This window comes from Anomaloglossus baeobatrachus, chromosome 5, assembly GCF_048569485.1.
Source record: "Anomaloglossus baeobatrachus isolate aAnoBae1 chromosome 5, aAnoBae1.hap1, whole genome shotgun sequence".
Lineage (NCBI taxonomy): Eukaryota > Metazoa > Chordata > Amphibia > Anura > Aromobatidae > Anomaloglossus > Anomaloglossus baeobatrachus.
In genome coordinates this window covers 431,751,162-431,777,622 of record NC_134357.1, presented here as the reverse complement: position 1 = coordinate 431,777,622, position 26,461 = coordinate 431,751,162, and the positions used below count along the sequence as shown (strand labels likewise).

At 44.5% G+C, this 26,461-nt stretch overlaps 1 protein-coding gene across 3 annotated transcripts in view; it reads left to right on the top strand.

Moving 5' to 3' along the window:
- Positions 1-26,461, top strand: part of SYCP2 (synaptonemal complex protein 2) — a 398,741-nt gene that overhangs the window by 149,841 nt on the left and 222,439 nt on the right. For all 3 annotated transcript variants that reach the window (XM_075347762.1, XM_075347763.1, XM_075347760.1), the window contains exon 13: positions 7,976-8,075. In XM_075347762.1, coding sequence (XP_075203877.1) covers positions 7,976-8,075 — 100 coding nt within the window. The remainder of the gene's footprint in view (positions 1-7,975; positions 8,076-26,461) is intronic.

Genomic DNA, 26,461 nt, shown 5'->3' with positions numbered 1-26,461 from the left:
AAAGTCAATGCGTTTTAAGATATGATATTCAGACACATCATTTTGTGAGAATCCATTTTTGGCCTCAAAAACGGATCCTCACAAAGAATGAGCATGTCAGATTGTGTGGCGGTTTTCTAATCTGCTTTTGCTATTGAAAAACATTATCTATGAGCTCAAAAACCTTTCAAGTGATGCAGTTTTTTAAAAAGCTGATCTGCTTTTGCAGCTGAAAGGTCTGCTAAAGAATAAAGGAAAATCTGACAAGTGACAGACAATCCAGAAATAGAGAAAAAAAAATCCCACACAAAGGATAGATAAATAAATAAATAAATATAAAGTGGTTAAAACTGTAAACTGTTAAATGTGAGATAACAGGTAATACTTATGCAGGCTCAAAATTCAGAACAGACACAAAAAAATTATGGCTATTGGAATAAGGGGAGTAAAAAACTTAAGTTAAAAAAAACCTTAAGGGGTTAAAACAGGGCTGTGGAGTCGGTGTTCATTTTGGTGGAGTCGAAGTCGAAATAAAATGGACTGATTCCGACTCCTAAAATATATAATAAATTGGGTACAGTAGTTCAATGCAGAATGTGCTGAATATTTTTTCATAGGAATTTGGGAAAGTTATCAAATGTCCTATAAATGTCTGTTCTATTCCTGATCTAAGGCTACATTCACACACAGCGTTTTTTGAGGATACATTTTTCAGAAATAAATAAAAAAAGAAATAACATTCTTTTTTGCTGCAGTGCATTTCACACTTCCAGGCTGATCTACAGTCCAAATGTCACAATGCCAAGTTAATTCAGAATGTGTAAACCTGCTAAATCTGCAGGGGGTTGAAGACTACTTGTAGGCACTGTATATATATATATATATATATATATATATAAAAACATAATACACATTTAAATAGTTACAACAAGGTTCAGTGTTAATAAAGTGCAAGATCTATATACCTGGGGTGCAGAGACACCTAAAGAGAATACAACGAACACGAGGAACAAACGCAATAGACAAATTGCAGTGACCGTTTCCTTTGGCACCAATAACCTACAAGAAATCAACACAATGAAGTTACAGTCCTTAGTATACTTATCATAGAACAACCTAAAACAAACAGCTCATAAAATGATCACTTTGATGTTGATAATGTCAAGAGGAAAAGTTCCACATTTCCCATACTTTATAATAATATTTAAGAATATTTATTAATTTATATGGCGTTATTAATTCCACAGCGCTTTACATTCATTGGCAACACTGTCCCCATTGGGGCTCACAATCTAGAGTCCCTATCAGTATGTCTTTGGAGTGTGGGAAGAAACCGGAGTACCCCGAGGCAACCCACGCTGCAAACACAGGGAGGACATATAAACTCCTTGCAGATGTTGTATTTCTCAGGGCAGCCTCTATACATAGAGGCTATAATAGGTAAATAGTGCAAAATATTTAATAGAACTCAAAGCAAGAATGATTTTTACCACCAAATGCAATTAAGTAAAAAAAAAGTCCCTAAAAACAGACTGGTCCATTGAGAAAGTAGCAAATTTTAGCCCTATGGATCTAAAGATGCGTTATTCCGTCTGCACTCCAAAGCTTTTTTTTTATTTATTTAATTTTAAGAGAGCTTGTTTTTTTTTTTAGGGTTGTATTTTATGAATGAAATTTACAAGTTCAGAAGAAAAGTGAAAGTGATACAGAAATAATATTACCTATGTGGTTCTGTATTAGTTGATGTAGAAAAATATGCCGCTTTAATCAGACATGTGCCATATTTACATGATTGCTGACGTATGACATATTCACCAAAAGTCTATGAGAAACCCTGCACAACCTTTGATGTACATGTACGTCAAGGGTCTTGTCCCTGCCTTTGATGCTGGCTCACATGCTGTGCCTGCATTTTTCACGGCAGGTGATAACTGATTTAAGCAGCCATCATGTGCCATTAACAGCCACAGGTGAATCAGAGCTTTGCCCATGGCTGTTAACCTCTTAAATGCCGCTGTCAATCTCTCATTCCGGCATTTAACATGTGTTGAAAGGTGAGCGCATCATTCCACACACCCATCAGCATGCCCCTGACGTTGTTCATGGGTGGCCATAATAGCTGGGGGGTCTGTTAAAGACCCCTGAGCCTACAATTATGATACTCCCTTGAACGCCATCTTTCATCTGGTGTTCATAGGAGATCGTGATTTTAAATATACGTAGAAGTGTAGTTGCACTTTTATTTATTGCACAAGCAATCACAGCATTAAGTTCCTTAGGGGACTATAAAAAAACCCATTGTGGAACTGCACCTTTTTGCACTTTCACTGGAATTTTTTCCTGCCTTTTAGAGCATCACATGATAAAAGGAATGATCTATTTTAAAAGTACAGCTCTTTCTACAAAAAAACAAACCTTCATACGGCTATGTGCACAGAAAATATAAAAAGTTATGGCTCTTGGAATAAAAGGAGGAAAAAGCGAAAGCGCAAAATAGAAATAATTTGGTTGTGAAGGAGTTAAGGGATGACATAGGACAAAGATTCTTCCAGTTCTTTAGCTATGTGCCCCCTGCTAAAACAAATGATATGAAAAGTTCTCCTAAGAAAATGAAAATACAGAGAACAACATGCAAGTCATTTCTTGTGATAGAAATGTCACTTTATATACAGTTGAAACCAGAAGTTTACATACACTATCTAAAAAGACACATATGCATGTTTTTCTCTCTCTATCTAGCATGAAGTCAGAATAAACCTTTCCAATTTTAAGTCAATTAGGATTACCAAAATTATTTATATTTGCCAAATGCCAGGATAATGAGAGAATGTTTTAAAGTATTTTTGTATTACTTTCTGAAAAAAAAGTCAAAAGTTTACATACACTAAGGGCGGCTTTGCACTTTGCGACATCGCACGTGCGATGTCGGTGGGGTCAAATCGAAAGTGACGCACATCCGGCGTCACTTTCGACATCGTACTGTGTAAATGCTAGATGATGCGATGAACAAGCGCAAAAACGTCGTTATCGTATCATCGTTGCATTCACTGACATTTCCATAATGCCGGTGCCGCGACAGGTACGGTGTTGTTCCTCGTTCCTGCGGCAGCACACATCGCTATGTATGAAGCCGCAGGAGCGAGGAACATCTACTTACCTTCCGCCGGCGGCTATGCGGAAGGAAGGAGGTGGGCGGAATGTTTACATCCTGCTCATCTCCGCCCCTCCGCCGCTATTGGCCGCCTGCCGTGTGACGTCGCTAAGACGCCGCATGACCCGCCCCCTTAGGAAGGAGGGGTCGCCGGCCAGAGCGACAGTCGCAGGGCAGGTGAGTTAATGTGAAGCTGGCGTAGCGATAATTTTCGCCACGACAGCTATCACACGATATTGTACGGGGGCGGGGACTATCGTGTGCGACATCGCAGCATCGGCTTGCGATGTCGCAACGTGCAAAGCCCGCCTAAGAGTACTATGGCTTTAAACAATATGGGACAGCGCATATGATGATGTCATGTCTTTGGAAGCCTCTGATAGGTTTATTGGCAATATCTGAGTTATTTAGAGACACACCTGTGGATGTATTTTAATGCACACATGAAACACACTGTTTCGTTATGTAGCATCATGGGAAAGTCAAAAGAAATCAGCCAAGATCTCAGAAAGAGAATTGTGGACTTGCACACGTCTGGCTCATCCTTAGGTGGGATTTCCAGATACCTGAAGGTGCCTCGTTTATCTGTAAAAAAAATTGTACACAAGTACAAACATGATGGAAATGTCCAGCGATCATACTACTCAGGAAGGAGATGGGTTCTGTGTTCGAGAAATGAACGTGCTTTGGTCAGATACAGTGCTGGCCAAATGTATTGGCACCCCTGCAATTCTGTCAGATAATACTAAGTTTCTTCTTGAAAGTGATTGCGATCACAAATTCTTTGGTATTATTATCTTCATTTAATTTATCTTCAATGAAAAAAAAAAAATTGTCATAAAGCTAAATTGGATATAATTCCACACCAAACATAAAATAGGTGGACAAAAATATTGTCACTGTTTGAAAAATCATGTGATGCTTCTCTAATTTGTGTAACTAACAGCACCTGTAACTTACCTGTGGCACCTAACAGGTGTTGGCAATAACTAAATCACACTTGCAGCCAGTTGACATGGATTAAAGTTAACTCAACCTCTGTCCTGTGTCCTGGTGTATACCACATTCAGTATGGAGAAAAGAAAGAAGAACAAAGAACTGTCTGAGGACTTGAGAATCCAAATTGTGAGGAAGCATGAGCAATCTCAAGGCTACAAGTCCATCTCCAAAGACCTGAAAGTTCCTGTGTCTGCGGTGCGCAGTGTCATCAAGAAGTTTAAAGCCCATGGCACTGTGGCTAACCTCCCTAGATGTGGAAGGAAAAGAAAAAATTGAGAGATTTCAACGCAAGATTGTGTGGATGGTGGATAAAGAATCTCGACTAACATCCAAACAAGTTCAAGCTGCCATGCAGTCCGAGGGTACAACAGTGTCAACCCGTACTATCCGTCGGCGTCTGAATGAAAAGGGACTGTATAGTAGGATACCCAGGAAGACCCCACTTCTTACCCCGAGACATAAAAAATCCAGGCTGGAGTTGCCAAAACTTACCTGAGAAAGCCTAAAACGTTTTGGAAGAATTTTCTCTGGTCAGATGAGACAAAAGTAGAGCTTTTTGGGAAAAGCCATCAACATAGAGTTTACAGGAAAAAAAAAAAGGCATTCAAAGAAAAGAACACGGTCCCTACAGTCAAACATGGCAGAGGTTCCCTGATGTTTTGGGGTTGCTTTGCTGCCTCTGGCACTGGACTGCTTGACCATGTGCATGGCATTATGAAGTCTGAAGACTACCAACAAATTTTGCAGCATAATGTAGGGCCCAGTGTGAGAAAGCTGGGTCTTCCTCAGAGGTCATAGGTCTTCCAGCAGGACAATGACCCAAAACACACTTCAAAAAGCACTAGAAAATGGTTTGATAGAAAGCACTGGAGACTACTAAAGTGGTCAGCAATGAGTCCAGACCTGAATACATGTGGAGAGATCTCAAAATGGCAGTTTGGAGAAGGCACCCTTCAAATCTCAGGGACCTGGAGCAGTTTGCCAATGAAGAATGGTCTAAAATTCCAGCAGAGCATTGTAAGAAACTCATTGATGGTTACAGGAAGTGGTTGTTCACAGTTATTTTGGCTAAAGCTTGTGCAACCAAGTATTAGGCTAAAGGTTGCTTTACACACGTCGATATCTCGTGCGATCGCATTTGCGATCGTACCCGCCCCCATCGTTTGTGCGGCACGGGCAATTTGTCGCCCGTGACGCACAAAGTCAGTAACCCCCGTCACGCGTACTTACCTCCTGAACGACCTCGCTGTGGGCGGCGAACATCCACTTCCTGAAGGGGGAGGGACGTTCGTCGTCACAGCGACGTTACACAGCGGCCGGCCAATAGAAGCGGAGGGGCGGAGATGAGCGGGACGTAAACATCCCGCCCACCTTCTTCCTTCCGCATTGCCGGCGGCCGCAGGTAAGCTGCAGTTCATCGTTCCCGGGGTATCACACAGAGCGATGTGTGCTGCCTTGGGAATGATGAACAACCGGAGCACAGAAGGACCTTCGATTTTTTTAAAAATGAGCGACGTGTCAACGAGCAACAATAAGGTGAGTATTTTTGCTCATTCACAGTCGCTCATTTGTGTTACACACTACGATATGTCAAACGAGGCCGGATGTTCGTCACTAACGACGTGACCCCGACGACATATCGTTTGATATATCGTAGCGTGTAAAGCCCGCTTAAGGGTGCCAATACTTTTGTCTGGCCCATTTTGGGAGTTTTGTGTGAAATGAACAATGATTTGATTTTTGTTTCATTCTCTTTTGTGTTTTTTCATTGCAAGCAAATTAAATGAAGATAATAATACCAAAGAATTTGTGATTGCAATCATTTTCAAGAAGAAACTGAGTATTATCTGACAGAATTGCACAGGTGCCAATACTTTTGGTCAGCACTGTATGTGCATATCAACCCAAGAACATAAGCAAAAGACCTTGTGAAGATGCTGGAATCTGGTAAGATCGTGTCTTTATTCACGATGAAACAAGTACTGTATCAACATGGGCTGAAAGGCCACTCTGCCAGGAAGAAACCATTACTCCAAAAGAAACATAAAAAAGCCAGCTAATATTTGCAAATGCACACAGGAACAAAAACCTTAATTTTAGGAGACATGTTCTGTGGTCTGACAGAGCTAAAATTGAACTGTTTGGCCATAATGACAATCCTTATGTTTGGAGGTAAAATGGAGAAGCTTGGAAGCCTAAAACACCATCCCAACTGTGAAACATGGGGGTGGCAGTCCCTCCTGCAGCTGTTGTTTTGCTGCAGGAGGGACTGGTGCACTTCACAAAATAGATGGCATCATGAGGAAAGAAGATTATATGGCAATATTGAAGCAACATCTCAAGACATCAGCCAGGAGCTTAAAGCTTGGGCGGAAATGGGTCTCCTGTTATGATTCAGGGACCGAGGAGGATCAACAAATGCGGAAACCCAAAAGGTAACAGAGTGTCTGGAACCTTAACGGACTGCAGAACTAATCCTGAGACACAACTAGAAGTAGTCGTGGGACGAGCCTACGATGACCTAGTCGTCTCGACACAGCCGGAGAACTCAATATTATTACAGATAGAGATATAAGAAAGCTAATCTGCCTCGGAGCAATCCCCAAAGATATAGATAGCCCTCCACATGTAAAGACTATGGTGATATAGGAAAACACAATACAAAGCTAGAAAAACAGATTCAGCAAAGGTGAGGCCCAAACTATCTTTATAGGAAAGGATAGAAAGGAGCACTGTCTGCAGCCGTAAAAACCCTAATAAATACCAGCACGCCTGATATGGAAAAAATCCTGAGGTCACACGACCTCTCCCCCACTATATCAGCACACTGTTACTGGAATTCAAAAACACTAATATAGATGAGGGACTGAATTAATACCAAGCATAACAAAACACATTGCAGAATCATGGAGCTAAGTATACAGACACTCCCAGCAGGGAATGATCCAATTCCACCAAGAACTCCACACAGACAAAATAGGAATCAAGCATTAGTATCAAAGCAGAAAAAAACAACAAGCAGGGATACAAAGACCACTTATCTGAGAGGAGTTCTGGTGTTGAGCAGGGCTGGTCAGAATGTCCTTAACACACAGGATATCCATTGAGCACTGGCAAGTAACAGGAGAAAACTGCTCAGTTACATAGTCCAATCAGAAATACCTCATTGCCAGTCCTCCACAGGTGTGTGGCTTTCATTCCACGCATCAACTGCACCGCCATCACTGACCACAAGAGGGAGCCCCAAACTGGAAAATGTATTCACAACAGTCTCCCAAATGGACAATGACCCGAAGCATACTGCCAAACTGGTTACAAAGTGACTTAAGAATAACAAAGTCAGTGTTTTGGAGTGGTCATCACAAAGTCCTGATTTCATTCCGATTTAAAATGGGCAGAGCTGAAAAGGCAGGTGCGAGGAAGGCGACCTACAAATATGTCTCAGTTACACCAGTTCTGTCAAGAAGAATGGGCCCAAATTCCTACCAACTATTGTGAGAAACTTGTGGAAGAATATCCAAAACGTTTGACCCAAGTCATACAGTTTAAGGGCAATGGTACCAAATGCTAATGAAATGTGTGTAATCTTTTGTCTTTGCAGAAAGTAATATACCTTAAAACATTATCTCTATCATTTTTCTGGCATTTGACAAATATAAATAATTTTGGTTCCTAATTGACCTAAAATGTGGAAAGGTTTATTCTGATTTCACGTCAGATAGTGTGAAAACATGTATATATGTTTTTTTAGATAGTGTATATAAACTTCTGGTTTCAACTGTAATTAATTTTCAACCAGTTTTTAGCAATTCTTACATTATGTATTTTGTGCTCTTGTTTGTTTAGTTAGTCACCCCAAGTCGCAGTAAAGTTTCGGAAGCATCTGTAACTATTGCCGTGGCTTGTGGTTTGAAGACAAGTAATTCCTCAGCATCGAGAAAAACACGTGAGTCAAACTTTTGTTGCTCAAGTGATCCATTAGATGGTAAAGGATATGCCTCTCTTTTTCAACATGCCCTTATGCACACATTTCTCCCTATAATAAAAGCCAAATAATATAGTGATAGTTATCTAAAAGGCAAGGCTCTGTGTCTATTGCAAAAAATAAAGTAGTATATGCAAAACAATATGTTTCCAGTCAAACATTAAGAGTATGCTAGAACAACAAAATATTTGGCACAGTAGATGTTAATGGGTATATTACTGCCTTATTGGCTGATGTAGTGACTACACTTCATACTTACAGTTGTACATATATTGTAAGTGCAAAGAATATCCTACATACCGTAGATAATATACCGTAGATAATTTCAGTTGATATATAGGAAGTGTACTGATTTTTTAACACTCTAAAATGCTTTCTTTCTGTGCAATGATTGTAAATTTGATGCAGTGTGACAAGAATCATTAGTATAGCACAGTGGCTTGCAAAGGTTTGAACACCCAAGGTCAAAATTACTGTTATTGTAAATAATTAAGCAAGTTCAGGATGAAATGATGTCTAAAATGCATAAAGTTAAGGATGACACCTTTCCTTGTACTTTAGGAGAAAACATAAAAAAATATATAAAGATCATCTTTAACATTTTAAAAATTACTAAAAGGAAAATGGGCCAATGCAGATGTTTGGACACCCTTGAGATTTGTGTGTTAGATAATTTTAACCAGGGTTTCAGACCTTAATTAGCCTGTTAGGGTTATGGCTTGTTCACTATCATCTTTAGGAAAGGCCAGGTGATGCAAATTTTACAGCTTTATAAAAACCTAGCCTCATCTAACCTTGTGCCAAATAAACAGCAGCCATGGATTAAGCAGCTGCCTAGCACTCTGAAAATGAAAATGGTAAAAGCCCACAAAGCAGGAGAAGGCTATAAGAAGATAGCAAAGTTTTTTCAAGTTGCCCTTTCCTGAGTTTGAACTATAATGAAGAAATGCAATTAACAGGAACAGTGGGGGTCAAGATAAGGCCTGTAAGACTAAAGCTGGTGTCACACATAACGACGACGACAACGACGTCGCTGCAACGTCACCATATTCTGTGACGTTGCAGCGACCTCAACAGCGACGTCGCTGTGTGTGACACATAACAACGATCAGACCCCTGCTGCGAATTCGTTGCTCGCTCCTGAATGCTCGAAGTCATTTTTTGATCGCTGCTATCCCGCTGCGCCATGCTGATAAGCTGATAATCCTTGTGTTTGACACCGCAGCAGCGACGCTACGCTACGTCTGAAACCACACAACGACCGTCGACGTCGCTATGATCGCTGCTCCGTCGCTGCTTTTTCTAACATGTTTGACAGCTTACTAACGATCATCGATGGTCGCTGCTACGTCACAGAATATGGTGACGTTGCAGCGACGTCATTGTCGTCGTCGTTATGTGTGACCCCAGCTTAAGAAATATTTCTGTGAGAGCTGCTCGCAGGATTGCTAGCGGCAAATCAGAACCTCTGCTTGACTACAAATGACCTTCAGGAAGGTTTAGAAGACTCTGGAGTTGTGGTTCATTGTTCTACTGTTCAGAGACACCTTCACAAACATAGCCTTCATGGAAGAGTCGTCAGAAGAAAACCTCTTCTGCGTCCTCACCACAAAATTCAGTGTCAGAAGTATGCAAAAGAACATCTAAACAAGCCTGATGTATTTTGGAAAGAAATCATATGGACTGATGAAGTTAAAAAGGAACTCTTTGGCCACAATGATCAAGGATATGTATGGAGAATAAAGGGCAGAGAATTTCAGGGAAAGAACATCTGGCCAATTACAGTTGTGCTTAAAAGCTTACATACCTCGGCAGATTTTTTGCTTTCTTGGCCTTTTTTCAGAGACTATAAATGATAACACTAAAGCTTTTTTTCCACTCGTGGTTAATGGTTGGGTGAAGCCATTTATTGTCAAACTACTGTATTTTCCCTTTTTAAATCTTAATGACAACCAAAAACATTTATATCACCCTGATCAAAAGTTCACATACCCTGGTGATTTTGGGCTGATAATATGCACAGCAGTTGACACAAAAGGGTTTGAATGGCTAATAACATCCTCACCTGTGACCTGTTTGCTTGTAATCACTGTCTGTGCATAAAAGCTGAGTAAGTTTCTAGATTGTGAGTCATGGGGAAAGCAAAAGAATTATCAACAGATTTACGGGAAAAGATAGTTGAACTGTATAAAACTTAAAATGGATACAAAAAGAGAGCCAAGGAATTGATAATGCCAGTCAGCAATGTTCAAACTGTGATTAACAATTGGAAAATTAGTGGCTCAGTAAATACTAAACCACGATCAGGTAGACCAACAAAAAGTTTTGCCACAAGTGCCAGGAACATTGTTCTGGATGCAAAGAAAAACACACTAATAACAACAGCTGAAATACAGGACTCACTGAAAACTAGAGGTGTGGCTGTTTCAAGATGCACGATATGGAGGCACTTGAAGAAATTGTGACCATAAATAAAGGCAAGATGCACAATAATATTTTGCAAAAATACAAAAATATTTTTATTTTTATTTTTAATTGCATGCGTGATTAGAGAAAACATACACAAACAGAATGTGAATTAAAATCAACACAACAAACAAGATGGACGGTGTGATAGGTAGGGGGCTTCTCCTATTGTAATTCATGGTATAAGAGCCTCCGATAATCTAGGATATGTGATTTTTCTAGGATAGATATTAATTAAAGAACTCCTGTGATAGTTTAAAGAAAATCACAATCCTATGTTAGTAATGAATATACATAATCACTATTGCAGCATAGCAACCTAACTACATATTTGGATACAAATAACACAAGTTATAAAGTCATAATATCACTATATAAGGATTAATCAATAATAAATCCAATAATAAATCTAATATGCCATTTGCCAATAGTATAAGTGGAGGCTACCGTAGAGAGCAGATAGACAGTTCAAGACAAAGTAGTCCTGCAAAATACAGCAGCAGCCAAACTACAACATGTGATTAGAATGATAAGGCATATGAATCGTGCAATATGGATGTTAGATATTATAACAGGACTAACCTATTAACGTTGCACACATAATTACAATCAAATAATCGATCACAGTATACAACAGATAAATCAATATATCACTTGCAAGAAGTACTGATCAAAGCTGCCATGAAAAGCAGTACAAGTTTAGGGATTAAATAATCCTGTAAAACATAGCAGCAAATTAGCTTGCAGTTGGTAATAGCAATAAACAAGATTAATTAATATTTCCTGTGCCAGGTATATCTACGGCAATCGGCATAAGATAACAGATAATCCTGATATAACACTTGCAAGAAATGCTGACCAAAGCTGCCATAAAGGGCAGTACAGGTGTGAAGATTAAATAATCCTGTAAAGGTCCAGTCACACTAAGCAACTTACCAGCGATCCCAACAACGATAGGGATCGCTGGTAAGTTGCTAGGAGGTTGCTGGTGAGCTGTCACACTGCGACGCTCCAGCGATCCCACCAGCAACCTGACCTGGCAGGGATCGCTGGAGCGTGGCTACACGAGTTGCTGGTGAGCTCACCAGCAACCAGTGACCAGCCCCCAGTCTCCTAGTTACAGCACACATCAGGTTAATTAACCCGATGTGTGCTGCAGCTAAATGTGCACAGAGCAGGGAGCAGCGCACACTGCTTAGTGCTGGCTCCTTGCTCTCCTAGTTACAGCACACATCGGGTTAATTGCCTGATGTGTGCTGCAGCTATCTGTGCACAGAGCAGGAGCCGGCAGCACAGGCAGTGAGAGCGGAGGAGTCTGGTATCAAAGGTAAATATCGGGTAACCAAGGACAGGGCTTCTTGGTTACCCGATGTTTACATTAGTTACCAGCCTCAGCAGAAGCCGGCTCCTGCTCACTGCACATTAGTTGTTGCTGTCTCGCTGTCACACACAGCGATCTGTGCTTCACAGCAGGACAGCAACAACTAAAAAATGGCCCAGGACATTCAGCAACAACCAACGACCTCACAGCAGGGGCCAGGTTGTTGCTGGATGTCACACACAGCAACATCGCTAGCAACGTCACAAAAGTTGTTCGTTACCAGCGATGTTGCTAGCGATGTTGCTTAGTGTGACGGGGCCTTTAGACACAGCAGTAATTTAGCTTGCAGTTAGTGATATAAATAACAAATAAGCCATATAAAGTATGCAAGGTTAATTAATGCATCCTGTGCCAGGTATATCCATAACAACCGGCATAGGATAACAAAGGAGTAAATAGTCATTCAGAGCCCGTGATTAAGTAAAATCCCGGTAAAAGGATTAATTATATCCAGCCGGGATGGAGAAAGCTCAATGAAGGGGAGATAATGCTCACCAAGATAATGCCCCCACCAGAACACACCGCCCACACCTCGACGCGGGTTTAACTGCTTCGTCCGGAGGTCAGCTTTGGTCAGCATTTCTTGCAAGTGTTATATCAGGATTATCTGTTATCTTATGCCGATTGCCGTAGATATACCTGGCACAGGAAATATTAATTAATCTTGTTTATTGCTATTACCAACTGCAGGCTAATTTGCTGCTATGTCTTACAGGATTATTTAATCCCTAAACTTGTACTGCTTTTCATGGCAGCTTTGATCAGTACTTCTTGCAAGTGATATATTGATTTATCTGTTGTATACTGTGATCGATTATTTGATTGTAATTATGTGTGCAACGTTAATAGGTTAGTCCTGTTATAATATCTAACATCCATATTGCACGACTCATATGCCTTATTATCATTCTAATCACATGTTGTAGTTTGGCTGCTGCTGTATTTTGCAGGACTACTTTGTCTTGAACTGTCTATCTGCTCTCTACGGTAGCCTCCACTTATACTATTGGCAAATGGCATATTAGATTTATTATTGGATTTATTATTGATTAATCCTTATATAGTGATATTATGACTTTATAACTTGTGTTATTTGTATCCAAATATGTAGTTAGGTTGCTATGCTGCAATAGTGATTATGTATATTCATTACTAACATAGGATTGTGATTTTCTTTAAACTATCACAGGAGTTCTTTAATTAATATCTATCCTAGAAAAATCACATATCCTAGATTATCGGAGGCTCTTATACCATGAATTACAATAGCAGAAGCCCCCTACCTATCACACCGTCCATCTTGTTTGTTGTGTTGATTTTAATTCACATTCTGTTTGTGTATGTTTTCTCTAATCACGCATGCAATTAAAAATAAAAATAAAAATATTTTTGTATTTTTGCAAAATATTATTGTGCATCTTGCCTTTATTTATGGTCGCAATGAATATAAGACTAGGTCAAATTTCTTTATTAACATATGGTATGGTGACTTTAGTCATTTCTAATAATTAATAAATATCATGCATTCCTGTATTCTATTGTTAATAACTTGAAGAAATTGGGCTGCATGTACGAGTCACCAGAAAAAAGTCATTAATGCACAAATGCCACAAAGTATCTTGCCTAGAATATGCCAAAGAGCACAGAGTCAAGTCTCCAAACTTCTGGAACAAGGTAATTTGGAGTGATGAGACCAAAATCAAACTTTTTGGCCACAACCATAAACGTCACATTTGGATATGTGTCAACAAGGCCAATGATGAAAGAAACACCATTCTTCCTGTGAAGCTTGGACATGGATCGCTGATGATGTGGGGAAGTGTGAGCCACAAAGGTACAGGAAACTTGGTCAAAGTTGAATGAATGCAGCAAGTTATCAGCAAATACTGGAGGCAAATTTGCACTCATCAGCTCAGAAGCTACGTAATTGGACGTTCCAACATGACAGCGATCCAAAACACAAGGCCACGTCGACCTGTCAACGGCTACAGCAGAACAAAGTGAAGGTTCTGGAGTGGCCATCTCAGTCTCCTGACATCAATATCATTGAGCCTCTCTGGGGAGAACTCGAACGCACAGTTAATGCAAGTAAGCCCAGTAATTGATAGGAACTGGAGGCTTTTTGCCAAGAAGAATGGGCAGCTTTGCCATCTGAGAAAATAAAGAGCCTCATCAACAACTACCATAAAAGACTTCAAGCTGTCATTGGTGATAGAGGGCGCAATACACAATATTACCGTATTTTTCGGACTATAAGACGCACCGGACCATGAGATGCACCCTGGTTTTAGAGGAGGAAAATAGGAAAAAAAAATGTAAGCAAAAAATTTGGTCATGACACACTGTTATGGGGCGAGGATCTGCTGCTGACACTATTATGGGGGTAATGTCCCCAAATTCTCTGCTAAGGTACCCCATCCTGGTATATGCCATCATCCTGCTATATACCCCCATCCTGCTATGTACTGCCATCCTGGTTATACCCCCATCCTGCTATATACCCTCATCCTGGAATATGCCCTCATCCTACTATATACCCCCATCCTGCTATATGCCCTCATGCTGGCAATATATACTGCCATCCTGCTATATGGCCCCATGCTGCAATATACCCTCATCCTGCTATGTTACCCCATGCTCCTATATGGCCCCATGCTGCTATATTACCCCATGCTCCTATATGGCCCCATGCTGCTATATTACCCCATGCTCCTATATGGCCCCGTGCTCCTATATGGCCCCGTGCTGCTATATTATCCCATGCTTCTATATGGCCCCATGCTCCTATATGGCCCCGCGCTCCTATATGGCCCCGTGCTCCTATATGGCCCCGTGCTCCTATATGGCCCTGTGCACCTATATGGCCCCATGCTCTTATATGGCTCCGTGCTGCTATATTATCCCATGCTCCTATATGGCATGTGTCCTGTATCACACAAAAAACAATTAACGTTTATACTCACCTTTCCTCGCTCCATGCAGCATCGCTCCTCCCCCTGTCTGTGGCGGCAGCAGCACCGCTTACCTGTGTGGAGCCATCACCGGTCACTTCCGTGCAGCATCACTCGTCCTCCAGTCTGTGGTGACAGCAGCACTGCTTACCAGCGTGGAGCCATCACCAGTCACTTCCGTGCAGCACGCGATCTCCTCCAGTCTGCCGGTCAGCTGACCTGCGTGACTAGCGGCGCATAGCGATGACATCATCGCTGTGCTCACTGCTTTCTACATAGATCAGCTGACCGGCAGACTGGAAGAGATCGGGGTGCTGCACGGAAGTGTCCGGTGAGTATGCCGTACTTATTCACTGCCCCCCGCGCTGATGATGATGCTCGGGGGGCAGTGAATACAGCCGCACATGATCACTCTAGGCTGTAGTAGCTAGGGGTGATCACGGCCGGCTGTTAATTATGCGCGCACCCCCCGCCCATTACCCCGCCCACCTGTCAGCAACGGCTTCAGTGCTGAGAGATGGGTGGGAGGATGGGCGTGCATATGAAATGAGCGGGCCCACGTGGTCACGGCAGGCTCTGCTACAGCATGCTCGTGCCCCCGATGGCCCGCTCCACCGCAGTACCCTCATTCCCGGCCGCAGCCCTATAGTCAGACCATAAGACGCACCCCCAACTTTCCCCCAACATTTGGGGGGAAAAAAAGTGCGTCTTATGGTCCGAAAAATACGGTAAGAAAGGGGTATGTGAACTTTTGATCAGTGTCATTTGGATGTTTTTGGTTGTCATTATCATTTAAAAAGAGGAAACATAGTAGTTTGACAATAAATGGCTTCACTCAACCACTAACCATGAGTGGGAACAAAAGTTTTTCTGTTATCATTCATATTCTCTGAAAAAGAGGCCAAAAAAGCAAAAAATCAGGCGGGGTATGTATACTTTTGAGCACAACTGTATTAACACCTTAATGACCTAGGGCATGTATATATGTCCTAGGTCGCCTTCCTCACTTTGATGTGGGCTCAAGCTAAGCCATCACAAAGCTACAGATCCCGAAAAATGACAAACTTTTTTTTTACCACTTAAATAGAAGTAAAGCTATATATAATCTATTAACTCTTACTGATCTGGGGAATCATAGTGCCAGATCAGTTTTACCATATAGTGAACATGCAGAGGAGAGCCAGCACGATCTGAAAGTGGCGTGCATCATATAAAAAGTGTAAATTCAGAGATTTATTCCAACTGTACTATAATACAAAATGAGATTTTTAGCAAATAATTGATACATTTTTTGAGCCACCCATGCCACATCACGGCAAATCTCAATAAGGGGGTCCTTCTCTATATTATGTATTTCATGTGCCATGCGGCCTCCTAGATAAATTAAAAGCAGAACCATATTGGAGCACACATACCTGTAACCTATATATAACCGCTTCCATGTTGCAAAAAGAGGCAACTGCAGTTAAGAGGCAGCCCAGGTCCCAGTATGTTGAGCAGACGCCACACACACTAGGACAATGTCAGAACTGACCTTCATAGTGCCAGACCAGCAACCATAAATGAAGGCGGACCAGATGCAAGTATGGTGTTTAATTAGCAATGCCTGTGGAAAAGGGTGAGGCGCTGAATGTGAACAGCCACCAACATTGTCCTGCTATGTGTGGTGTCAGCTGCATATGCTGGGACCTGGGCTGCCTTTTATCCGCAGTTGCCTCTTTTTGCTACAAGGAAGCGGTTATATATAGGTCACAGGTATGTGTTGCACTTATATGGTTCTGCTTTTAATTTATCTAGGAGACCGCATGGCACATGAAATACATTATATAGAGTAGGACTACCCTATTGAGATTTGCTGTGACATGGCAGGGGTGGCTCAAAAAAATTGATCAATTATTTGATAAAAATCTAATTTCTTTATCGTTCCTTTGGGAGACCCAGACCATGGGTGTTTAGCTTCTGCCTCCGGAGGACACACAAAGTACTACACTTAAAAGTGTAGCTCCTCCCTCTGAGCTTATACACCCCCTGGTAGCCAGTCCTAGCCAGTTTATCGCTTTGTGTCAGGAGGCATACATCCACACATGCATTCTCATCTGATTTGTTTGAAGTTTGGAAAGAGTTTGAAGAAAAGCGGGTCCATGTCTGGACTCCCGGCATGTCCCTTCTCACCCCACTGTGTCAGCGGTGTTGTTAAGGTTGATTTACAAGGCTGCAGCCTTACATGCCGCGCTCCTTCACCATCCCTTCTGGGCTCTGGCTTGAAGTGGGAGCCGGCACGGTCTCCATGCCTGGCAGGAGTCCGGTATCCATCCACAGCCCCTTGAGGATTCTGTTGGACCGGAGCACTCATCCCCAGGGACATGGCCCTGCGTCTCAGCAGCTAAGTACCTGAGACGTTTATGTTGGGGGTCCCGGTTCTTTATTGTAAGGGGAGAGTATGCTGTATGTGATTGTTTTAACTTTTCCGGCGGGTTCTCTAGCTTTTGCCTGAGAACCGCGCTGATGGTGCCTGCTTGTCGGCCGCACCGCTTAAATTTAGGCCTCGGCTTCGCCGGAGGCCTAGTTTTATTTTCCTGCCCTCGCATGTCACTCATTCAGAGGGACAGGTTCGGCTCCTCCCGGCGGCCGTTCTACACTGAAGAGGGACACTCCCCACTGCTGGAGCGTCCCTCCTTCCCTGCAGGTCTCTATAGCCCTCCAGTTCCCGCTCTTTTATAGGAACGCCCCCTAGTTTCTCAGGCAGAGTTCACTCTGCTCTGGGACATCCTGCATTCTGCATCTCTGCTGAGGTGCTGCGACTGGGGGACCGGGCTTCGGGATCTGGAGGGCACACAACACCGCGCTCAGCGGTCTGGTAAGCCACAGCCGGTCTCCGGTTGTGGACCTCTGTATATTCTCCCTGGGGTTCATTCTCTGCAAAGCCCCCACTCCAGCAGCATGTCTCACACAAGGAGCAAGGCTCCAAAGCTTTATTCTGCATGCACTGCATGTAAGCTCCCGCTGCCTGAGCCGAGCATTTATCCACACTGTGATGGTTGCTCTAACTTGGCGGTGCCACAGCCTGGAGTCTCACCCCCAGTGGTCTCTCAGGCTGCTGCTGCACCTGTGACTGAACCCCCGGCCTGGGTAGAGTCCTTTTCTAGGTCCATATCCCAGTCATTTGCTGAGTCCATGGGACTTTTGTCCAGGACTTTGATGAATATGCATCAGCCCCCCTCACAGGGTGCCTCTAATACTCTTGACAGAGGATTCCTATCCTCTGACCTCCGTCCATCGGAGCTCACGGAGGATTCATCATCTGATCCCAGACCCCGTCCTTCTAAGAGAAGGCGCAGGGTTTCCTCTCCCTCCCCATCCCACGGCTCTGTCTCAAGAGCTGACTCTCAAGATGAGGAGGATGCCCTCACTGGGGGCTCGGAGGCTATGTATCCCTTCGATTTCTCTGAGGGTGACTCAGATCTTAGTGATTTGATTGCTTCTATTAATTCTGTGCTGGATCTCAATCCACCAGTGTCAGAGGAGCAACCCTCTCTGGCAGAAAAACATCAGTTTACCTCGCCTAAGAGAGTAAAGAGTGTGTTCTTTAACCACTCCAGTTTTCAGACCGCTGTGACCAAACCCAGGGCCTGCCCTGACAAACGCTTTCCAAAGCGTGGTTCTGATGACCGGTTTCCATTTCCACCTGAGGTGGTCAAGGAGTGGTCTCACTCCCCAAAGGTAGACCCTCCGGTGTCTAGGCTCTCAGCCCGGACCATTGTGTCGGTGGCTGACGGCACCTCACTTAAGGATTCCACTGACCGTCAGATTGACCTTCTGGCCAAATCTGTGTATGAAGCTGCGGGGGCCGCGTTTTCCCCGACTTTTGCAGCAGTGTGGGCTCTCAAAGCCATCTCTGCTTCTCTAGAGGAGATGCATTCCCTCACCAAGGAATCTATGCCTGAGATGGTTACCTTAACTTCTCAGGCTTCAGCTTTTTCATCTTATGCCATGTCTGCCATGCTAGAGGCTGCTCACCGCACTGCGGTGGCTTTAGCTAATTCTCTTGTTATCCGCAGGATTTTGTGGCTTCGAGAGTGGAAGGCAGATGCTTCTTCCAAGAAGTTTCTTGCTGGGCTCCCTTTTGCTAGTTCACGGCTGTTTGGTGAACAGCTGGATGAAATCATTAAAGAAGCTACTGGCGGGAAGAGTACTTCCATGCCACAAACCAAGACCAGGAAACCCGCCCAGGGTAGGAATCAATCGAGGTTTCGTTCCTTTCGTTCCTCCAACTGGTCATCCTCTAAGCATTCCGCCTCGTCCGCTAACTCAGCCAAGGATCAGAAATCCAACTGGCGCCCAAAAGCGCGTCCGCAGAAGACCGCAGGAGGTTCTGCCACTAAGGCAGCTTCCTCATGACTCTCGGCCCGCTCCAGCCACGTCCTTAGTCGGTGGCAGGCTCTCCCACTTTGGAGACGCTTGGTTAAAGCAAGTCTCCGATCAGTGGGTGAGAGACATCATATCTCACGGCTACAGGATAGAATTCTCTTCCAGCCCGCCAAACAGATTTTTTCTCTCAACTCCCCCCTGCTCCAAGGCCGCCGCCTTCTCGCAGGCCGTGGCGTCCTTGCAGGCAAACGGAGTGATTGTCCCAGTTCCCGCTCAGGAACGGTTCAGAGGTTTTTACTCAAATCTCTTCCTAGTTCCAAAAAAGGACGGTACCTTCCGGCCCATCCTGGATCTCAAGCTTCTCAACAAGCATGTCCGGGTGTGGCATTTTCGCATGGAGTCTCTGCGATCAGTCATTGCCTCTATGACCGAAGGGGATTTCCTGGCGTCCATCGACATCAGAGTTGCCTATCTACATGTGCCAATCGCAGTGTCACATCAGCGTTGGTTACGTTTTGCGATAGGAGAGGATCATTTCCAATTCGTGGCTGTCCCCTTCGGGTTAGCCACGGCCCCTCGGGTATTCACCAAGGTCATGGCGGCAGTGATTGCGGTCCTGCACCTCCAGGGGTTAGCAGTGCTTCCTTATCTGGACGACCTTCTGGTCAAGGGACCATCCAGCGCAGACTGTCAGCGGAGTGTTTCGCTCACTCTCGCCACCCTAGCCAAATTCGGGTGGATTGTCAATCTTCCCAAATCCACTCTGACTCCGACCCAGAGTCTCACGTACCTAGGGATGCAGTTCGAGACTTTCCCGGCACTTGTGAAGTTGCCCTTAATCAAACAGCAGTCTCTCCGGCTAGCGGTGCGCTCTCTCCTGAGACCCCGCCGTTATTCCCTCAGGCGCCTGATGCAGGTGCTGGGTCAAATGGTGGCCTCCATGGAGGCGGTTCCCTTTGCCCAGTTCCATCTGCGTCCTCTGCAGCTGGACATTCTCCGCTGTTGGGACAAGCGGCCTTCCTCCTTACAGAGGTTAGTGGCTCTGTCGCCACGGACCAGGAGCTCTCTTCAGTGGTGGCTTCGACCCCTCTCCCTGTCCCAAGGGCGCTCCTTCCTGACTCCGTCCTGGGTGATTCTCACCACAGATGCCAGCCTATCCGGCTGGGGAGCGGTACATCTCCACCACAGAGCACAGGGCACTTGGACTCCGTCCGAGTCAGCCCTTTCAATCAATGTGCTGGAAACCAGAGCTGTGCTTCTAGCTCTCCTAGCCTTTCACCACCTGTTGGCGGGCAGGCACATTCGAGTCCAGTCAGACAACGCGACAGCGGTTGCCTACATCAATCACCAAGGCGGGACACGCAGCCGCCTGGCAATGTTGGAGGTCCAACGCATTCTTCAATGGGTGGAGGACTCCAAGTCCACCATATCCGTAGTCCACATCCCTGGCGTAGAAAACTGGGAGGTAGATTATCTCAGCCGTCAATCCGTGGACGGTGGCGAGTGGTCCCTGCACCCGGCAGTGTTTCAGTCAATCTGCCGCAAGTGGGGCACTCCGGACGTGGACCTAATGGCATCCCGTCACAACAACAAGGTTCCGGTTTACGTGGCTCGCTCCCACGATCCTCAGGCCTTCGCCTCAGACGCTCTGGTTCAAGACTGGTCCCAGTTTCGTCTGTCCTACGTGTTTCCCCCTCTAGCTCTCTTGACCAGAGTCCTGCGCAAGATCAGAATGGAGGGTCGTCGAGTCATCCTCATTGCACCGGACTGGCCCAGGCGAGCTTGGTATCCGGACCTGCTCCAACTGTCCGTGGAGATGCCGTGGCATCTTCCGGACCGTCCAGACCTGCTCTCACAAGGTCTGTTTTTCCGCCCGAATTCTGCGGCACTCAAATTGACGGCGTGGCTCTTGAGTCCTGGATTTTGACGGCTTCTGGTATTCCTCCTGAAGTCATCTCCACTATGACTCGGGCCCGTAAGTCTTCCTCCGTCAAGATCTTTCAGAGGACTTGGAAAATTTTCCTGTCCTGGTGTTGCTCTTCCGGCCATTCTCCTCGGCCATTCTCGTTGCCGACCCTTCTGTCTTTTTTACAGTCCGGTCTGCAGCTAGGACTGTCCCTCAACTCTCTCAAGGGACAAGTCTCAGCTCTATCAGTGCTGTTCCAGCGGCGTCTCGCCCGGCTGGCTCAGGTCCGCACCTTCATGCAAGGTGCGTCTCATATCATTCCGCCTTATCGGCGGCCCTTGGATCCCTGGGACCTTAACTTGGTCCTCACGGTATTGCAGAAACCCCCTTTCGAGCCCCTTAGGGAGGTTTCTTTGTATCGTCTTTCTCAAAAGGTGGCCTTTCTAGTTGCCATAACTTCTCTCAGGAGAGTCTCTGATTTGGCTGCGCTCTCCTCGGAGTCACCTTTTTTGTTTTTTCACCAAGACAAGGTAGTTCTCCGTCCGACCCCGGACTTTCTTCCTAAGGTGGTCTCTCCCTTCCACCTTAACCAGGATATTTCCTTGCCTTCCTTCTGTCCGGCCCCTGTTCATCGCTTTGAGAAAGCGCTGCATACTCTAGATCTGGTGCGTGCTCTCCGGATTTATGTGTCTCGCACCGCTGCGCTTAGGCGGTGCACCTCTCTTTTTGTGCTAACCACAGGGCGGCGCAAGGGTCTCTCTGCTTCTAAGCCGACCTTGGCCCGTTGGATTAGATCGACCATTTCGGACACCTACCAGAGTACTCAGGTGCCTCCCCCGCCGGGGATCAATGCACACTCGACCAGAGCTGTCGGTGCCTCTTGGGCTTTTAGGCACCAGGCTACGGCTCAACAAGTCTGTCAGGCTGCCACTTGGACTAGCCTGCATACCTTTTCGAAGCACTACCAAGTGCATGCTCATGCTTCGGCAGATGCGAGCTTGGGCAGACGCATCCTTCAGGCGGCTGTCGCCCACTTGTGAAGTTAGGCTCCGCCTACTTCTTATTTTTTTTCTGTTTATTCCCACCCAGGGACAGCTTTGGAACGTCCCATGGTCTGGGTCTCCCAAAGGAACGATAAAGAAAAAGAGAATTTTGTTACTTACCGTAAATTCTTTTTCTTATAGTTCCGTATTGGGAGACCCAGCTCCCTCCCTGTTGCCTGTTGGCAATTTTCTTGTTCCGTGTGTTATCACCGGCTGTTGTCGTGGACAGAGTCTCCGGTTGTTCCGGTTCTTACTCGGTTCTACTTGTGGGTGGCTATTCTCCTTCAGCTTTTGCACTAAACTGGCTAGGACTGGCTACCAGGGAGTGTATAAGCTCAGAGGTAGGAGCTACACTTTTAAGTGTAGTACTTTGTGTGTCCTCCGGAGGCAGAAGCTAAACACCCATGGTCTGGGTCTCCCAATACGGAACTATAAGAAAAAGAATTTACGGTAAGTAACAAAATTCTCTTTTTTGTATTATAGTACAGTTGGAATAAATCTGTAAATTTGCCCTTTTTATATGATGCATGCCACTTTGCAATCGTGCTCGCTCCCTACATTGGTTTGCAATATATTCCTCCTGTTGAAAAGGGTAGGGATAATTAGACCTGTCATAATTAATATCCAAAAACACTAGACCCCATATTGGAAATACAGGAAAACAAGAGAGAGCAGGGGTTTCTACTAGTGAGGATATCGATTAATCAAAAATAATGCACAGTATAACAACCTCTTGCAAATAATCCAATGAAATTTTATTAGTATACAATTACAGGCATAAGAGGAAAAAAGTTTGTTTCATAAAAATGTATATATAAAGACAATCAGGTTAATGTCAGGAAAATACCAGGAACCATAAAAAATCGGGTAGTACACATTGGGAAAAAACTGAATAAGGGTATCAGCAAGGTAACTGTATATAAGGAGGTGTTATAATAGCCATAGAAAAACACCCCAATGTCCCAGTGTGTCAGACAGTGAGGAGTTAAACTAAATGAGCGATAAGCTCAGTTTCACTATCAACAACTGATAAATGTAATACCACAGGGCAGATTGCCAAAGCCGTGAGCCCAGGGAGTGAATCTAGTTAAAGATAAGGAATGCAAAGCAGACCTGCCGATAGTAAATAAACATACTGAGTGATCTGTGTCAGACAGTCAGGAGTTAAACTAGATCCACCTGCAGGAAAACAGCGATGCTTAAGGCTGATGCCAAACCAAAGCTGTGAGCCCGGAGGATGAATCTAGTTTAGCTGTACAATAAAGGAATGCAAAGTGGCAGACCCGCTGTTAGGGTACCTTCACACTTAGCGATGCAGCAGCGATCCGACCAGCGATCTGACCTGGTCAGGATCGCTGCTGCATCGCTACATGGTCGCTGGTGAGCTGTCAAACAGGCAGATCTCACCAGCGACCACTGAACAGCCCCCAGCCAGCAGCGACGTGCAAGCGACGCTGCGCTTGTACGGAGCCGCCGACTGGAAGCTGCGGAGACTGGTAACTAAGGTAAACATCGGGTATGGTTACCCGATGTTTACATTAGTTACCAGCGCTGTGTGCAGGGAGCAGGGAGCCGCGCACACTGAGCGCTGGCTCCTTGCTCTCCTAGCTGCTGTACACATCGGGTTAATTAACCCGATGTGTAATGCAGCTACATGTGCAGAGAGCAAGGAGCCGGCAGCACAGGCAGCGTGAGAGCTGCGGAGGCTGGTAACTAAGGTAAATATCGGGTAACCACCTTGGTTACCCGATGTTTATCTTGGTTACAAGCTTACCTCAGCTGTCAGACGCCGGCTCCTGCTCCCTGCTCGCTTCATTTGTCGCTCTCTCGCTGTCACACACAGCGATCTGTGTGTCACAGCGGGAAAGCGGCTTTGAAGAAAACGAACCAGGGCTGTGTGTAACGAGCAGCGATCTCGCAGCAGGGGCCAGATCGCTGCTCATTGTCACACACAGCGAGATCGCTAATGAGGTCACTGCTGCGTCACAAAAAGCGTGACTCAGCAGCGATCTCGGCAGCGAGCTCGCTGTGTGTGAAGCACCCCTTAGTGAACATAAAAGAGCGATAAGCTCAGTTTCACAAACAATAGCTGATAGATGTAATACCACAGGGCAGATCGCCAAAACCGTAAGCCCAGGGGGTGGGTCTAATTAAATTACACAGTAAAGATAAGGAATGCAAAGCAGACCTGCTGACAGTAAATAGACATAATGAGCGATGTGCCCAGTTTCACATTCAACAGCTTAGTACGTGTTCAGCAACAAGGCAAATTACCAGCTGAGTTTAAAGTTATAAAGCCGTAATAAATGTGAAACACTTACCCATATGTGTTAACTACCCGACGTGGCGTGCTCCGACGCGCACGTTTCGTGACCTTCCTCGGGGAGCTGCGCTCCCAATGTGTACTACCCGATTTTTGTATGGTTCCTGGTATTTTCCTGACATTAACCTGATTGTCTTTATATATACATTTTTATGAAACAAACTTTTTTCCTCTTATGCCTGTAATTGTATACTAATAAAATTTCATTGGATTATTTGCAAGAGGTTGTTATACTGTGCATTATTTTTGATTAATCGATATCCTCACTAGTATATTCCTCCTGTTGGTAGCTGTTCACATTCAGCTGCCTCACCCTCTTCTACAGGCATTGCTAATTAAGCACCATACTTGGATCTGGTCCGCATTTATTAATGGTTGCTGGTCTGACACTGTGAAGGTCAGTTCTGACATTGTCCTGCTATGTGTGGCGTCAGCTGCATATGCTGGGACTTGGGCTGCCTTTTATCCGCAGTTGCCTCTTTTTGCTACATGGAAGCGGTTATATATAGGTTACAGTTATGTGTTGAACTTATATGGTTCTGCTTTTAATTTATCTAGGAGGCCGCAGAGCACATGAAATACATAATATAGAGTAGGACCTCCTATTAAGATTTGCCGTGACGTGGCAGGGGTGGCTCAAAAAAATTGATCAATTATTTGCTAAAAATCTAATTTTGCATTATAGTACAGTTGGAATAAATCTCTGAATTTGCACTTTTTATATGATGCATGCCACTTTTAGATTGTGCTGGCTCCCTTCTCTCATAAAGTGAATTTGGTAAATAAAAATATAAAAAAAACCTTTTTCTTGCAATTTGACTGCACTTTTAATTTTTATTCTGTTTTCCAGTACAATATGGTGCAGAGTTAAAGGGAACCTGTCAGGTGCAATATGCACCTAGAACTATGAGCCGGTCTGGGTTCACATTGCTAATCTCTGCCTAACTGTCCCTGTATATCCCTGTACACTAGCATAGATAAAGAGATCTTTAGAATAAGTATTTCTGAAGATCTTTTATCTCATGCTAAAGAGCGCAGGGACTAGTCCTAAGGGTGCTATATTCCCTGACTTCTCCGCCCTACTAGCATGTTAGCACACCCACAGGGGCATACTAACATGCTATTCAATTCAGCATCACCAGTAGTGACGTAGGTACCTGTGTTTGCTGTGACCGCGCTTCTGAATGCCGAGCACTTCCGGCAATGCGCAGTATGAAGCTGGGTGTAGGGCGTCCTAGCTTTAGAGAGGTCTAGTGCGCATGCCGAAAATGCCTGGCATTCAGAAGAGTGGTCACAGCACACACAGGAACGTGCATCACCGCTAGTGATGCTGAATTGAATAGCATGTCAGTACGCCCCTTTGGGCGTGCTAACATGCTAAGAGGGCAGACTAGTTGGGGGAAATAACACCCTTGGAACTAGTCCCTGCGCTCGTTAGCATAAGATAAAAGATCTTTAGAAATACTTTTACTAAAGATCCATGTATCTATGCTAGTATATTCAGGGACAGTTACGCATGGATTAGAAATATGCACCCAGAACTGCTTGTGGCTCTGAGTGCATATTGTACCCGACAGTTTCCCATAATGGTGTCATTCAAAAGTACAACATGTCCTGCAAAAAGCAATCCCTCATATGGCTATATTGATGGAAAAATAAAAAAGATGGCTCTTGGAAGAAGGGAAGGAAATAACAAAGACAGAAAATTGCTGGGGGGTGAAAGGGTTAAGCATGGAGGTGGATCAATCATGCTTTGGGGTTGTATGGCAGCCAATGGAATGGGGAATATGTCATGGGTAGAGTGAAGAATGGATTCAACTAAATTTCAACAAATCCTTGATGCAAATATAACATCATCTGTATAAGACCGAGACCACACGGGGATTACTACGTGTCCTCACATGACTCT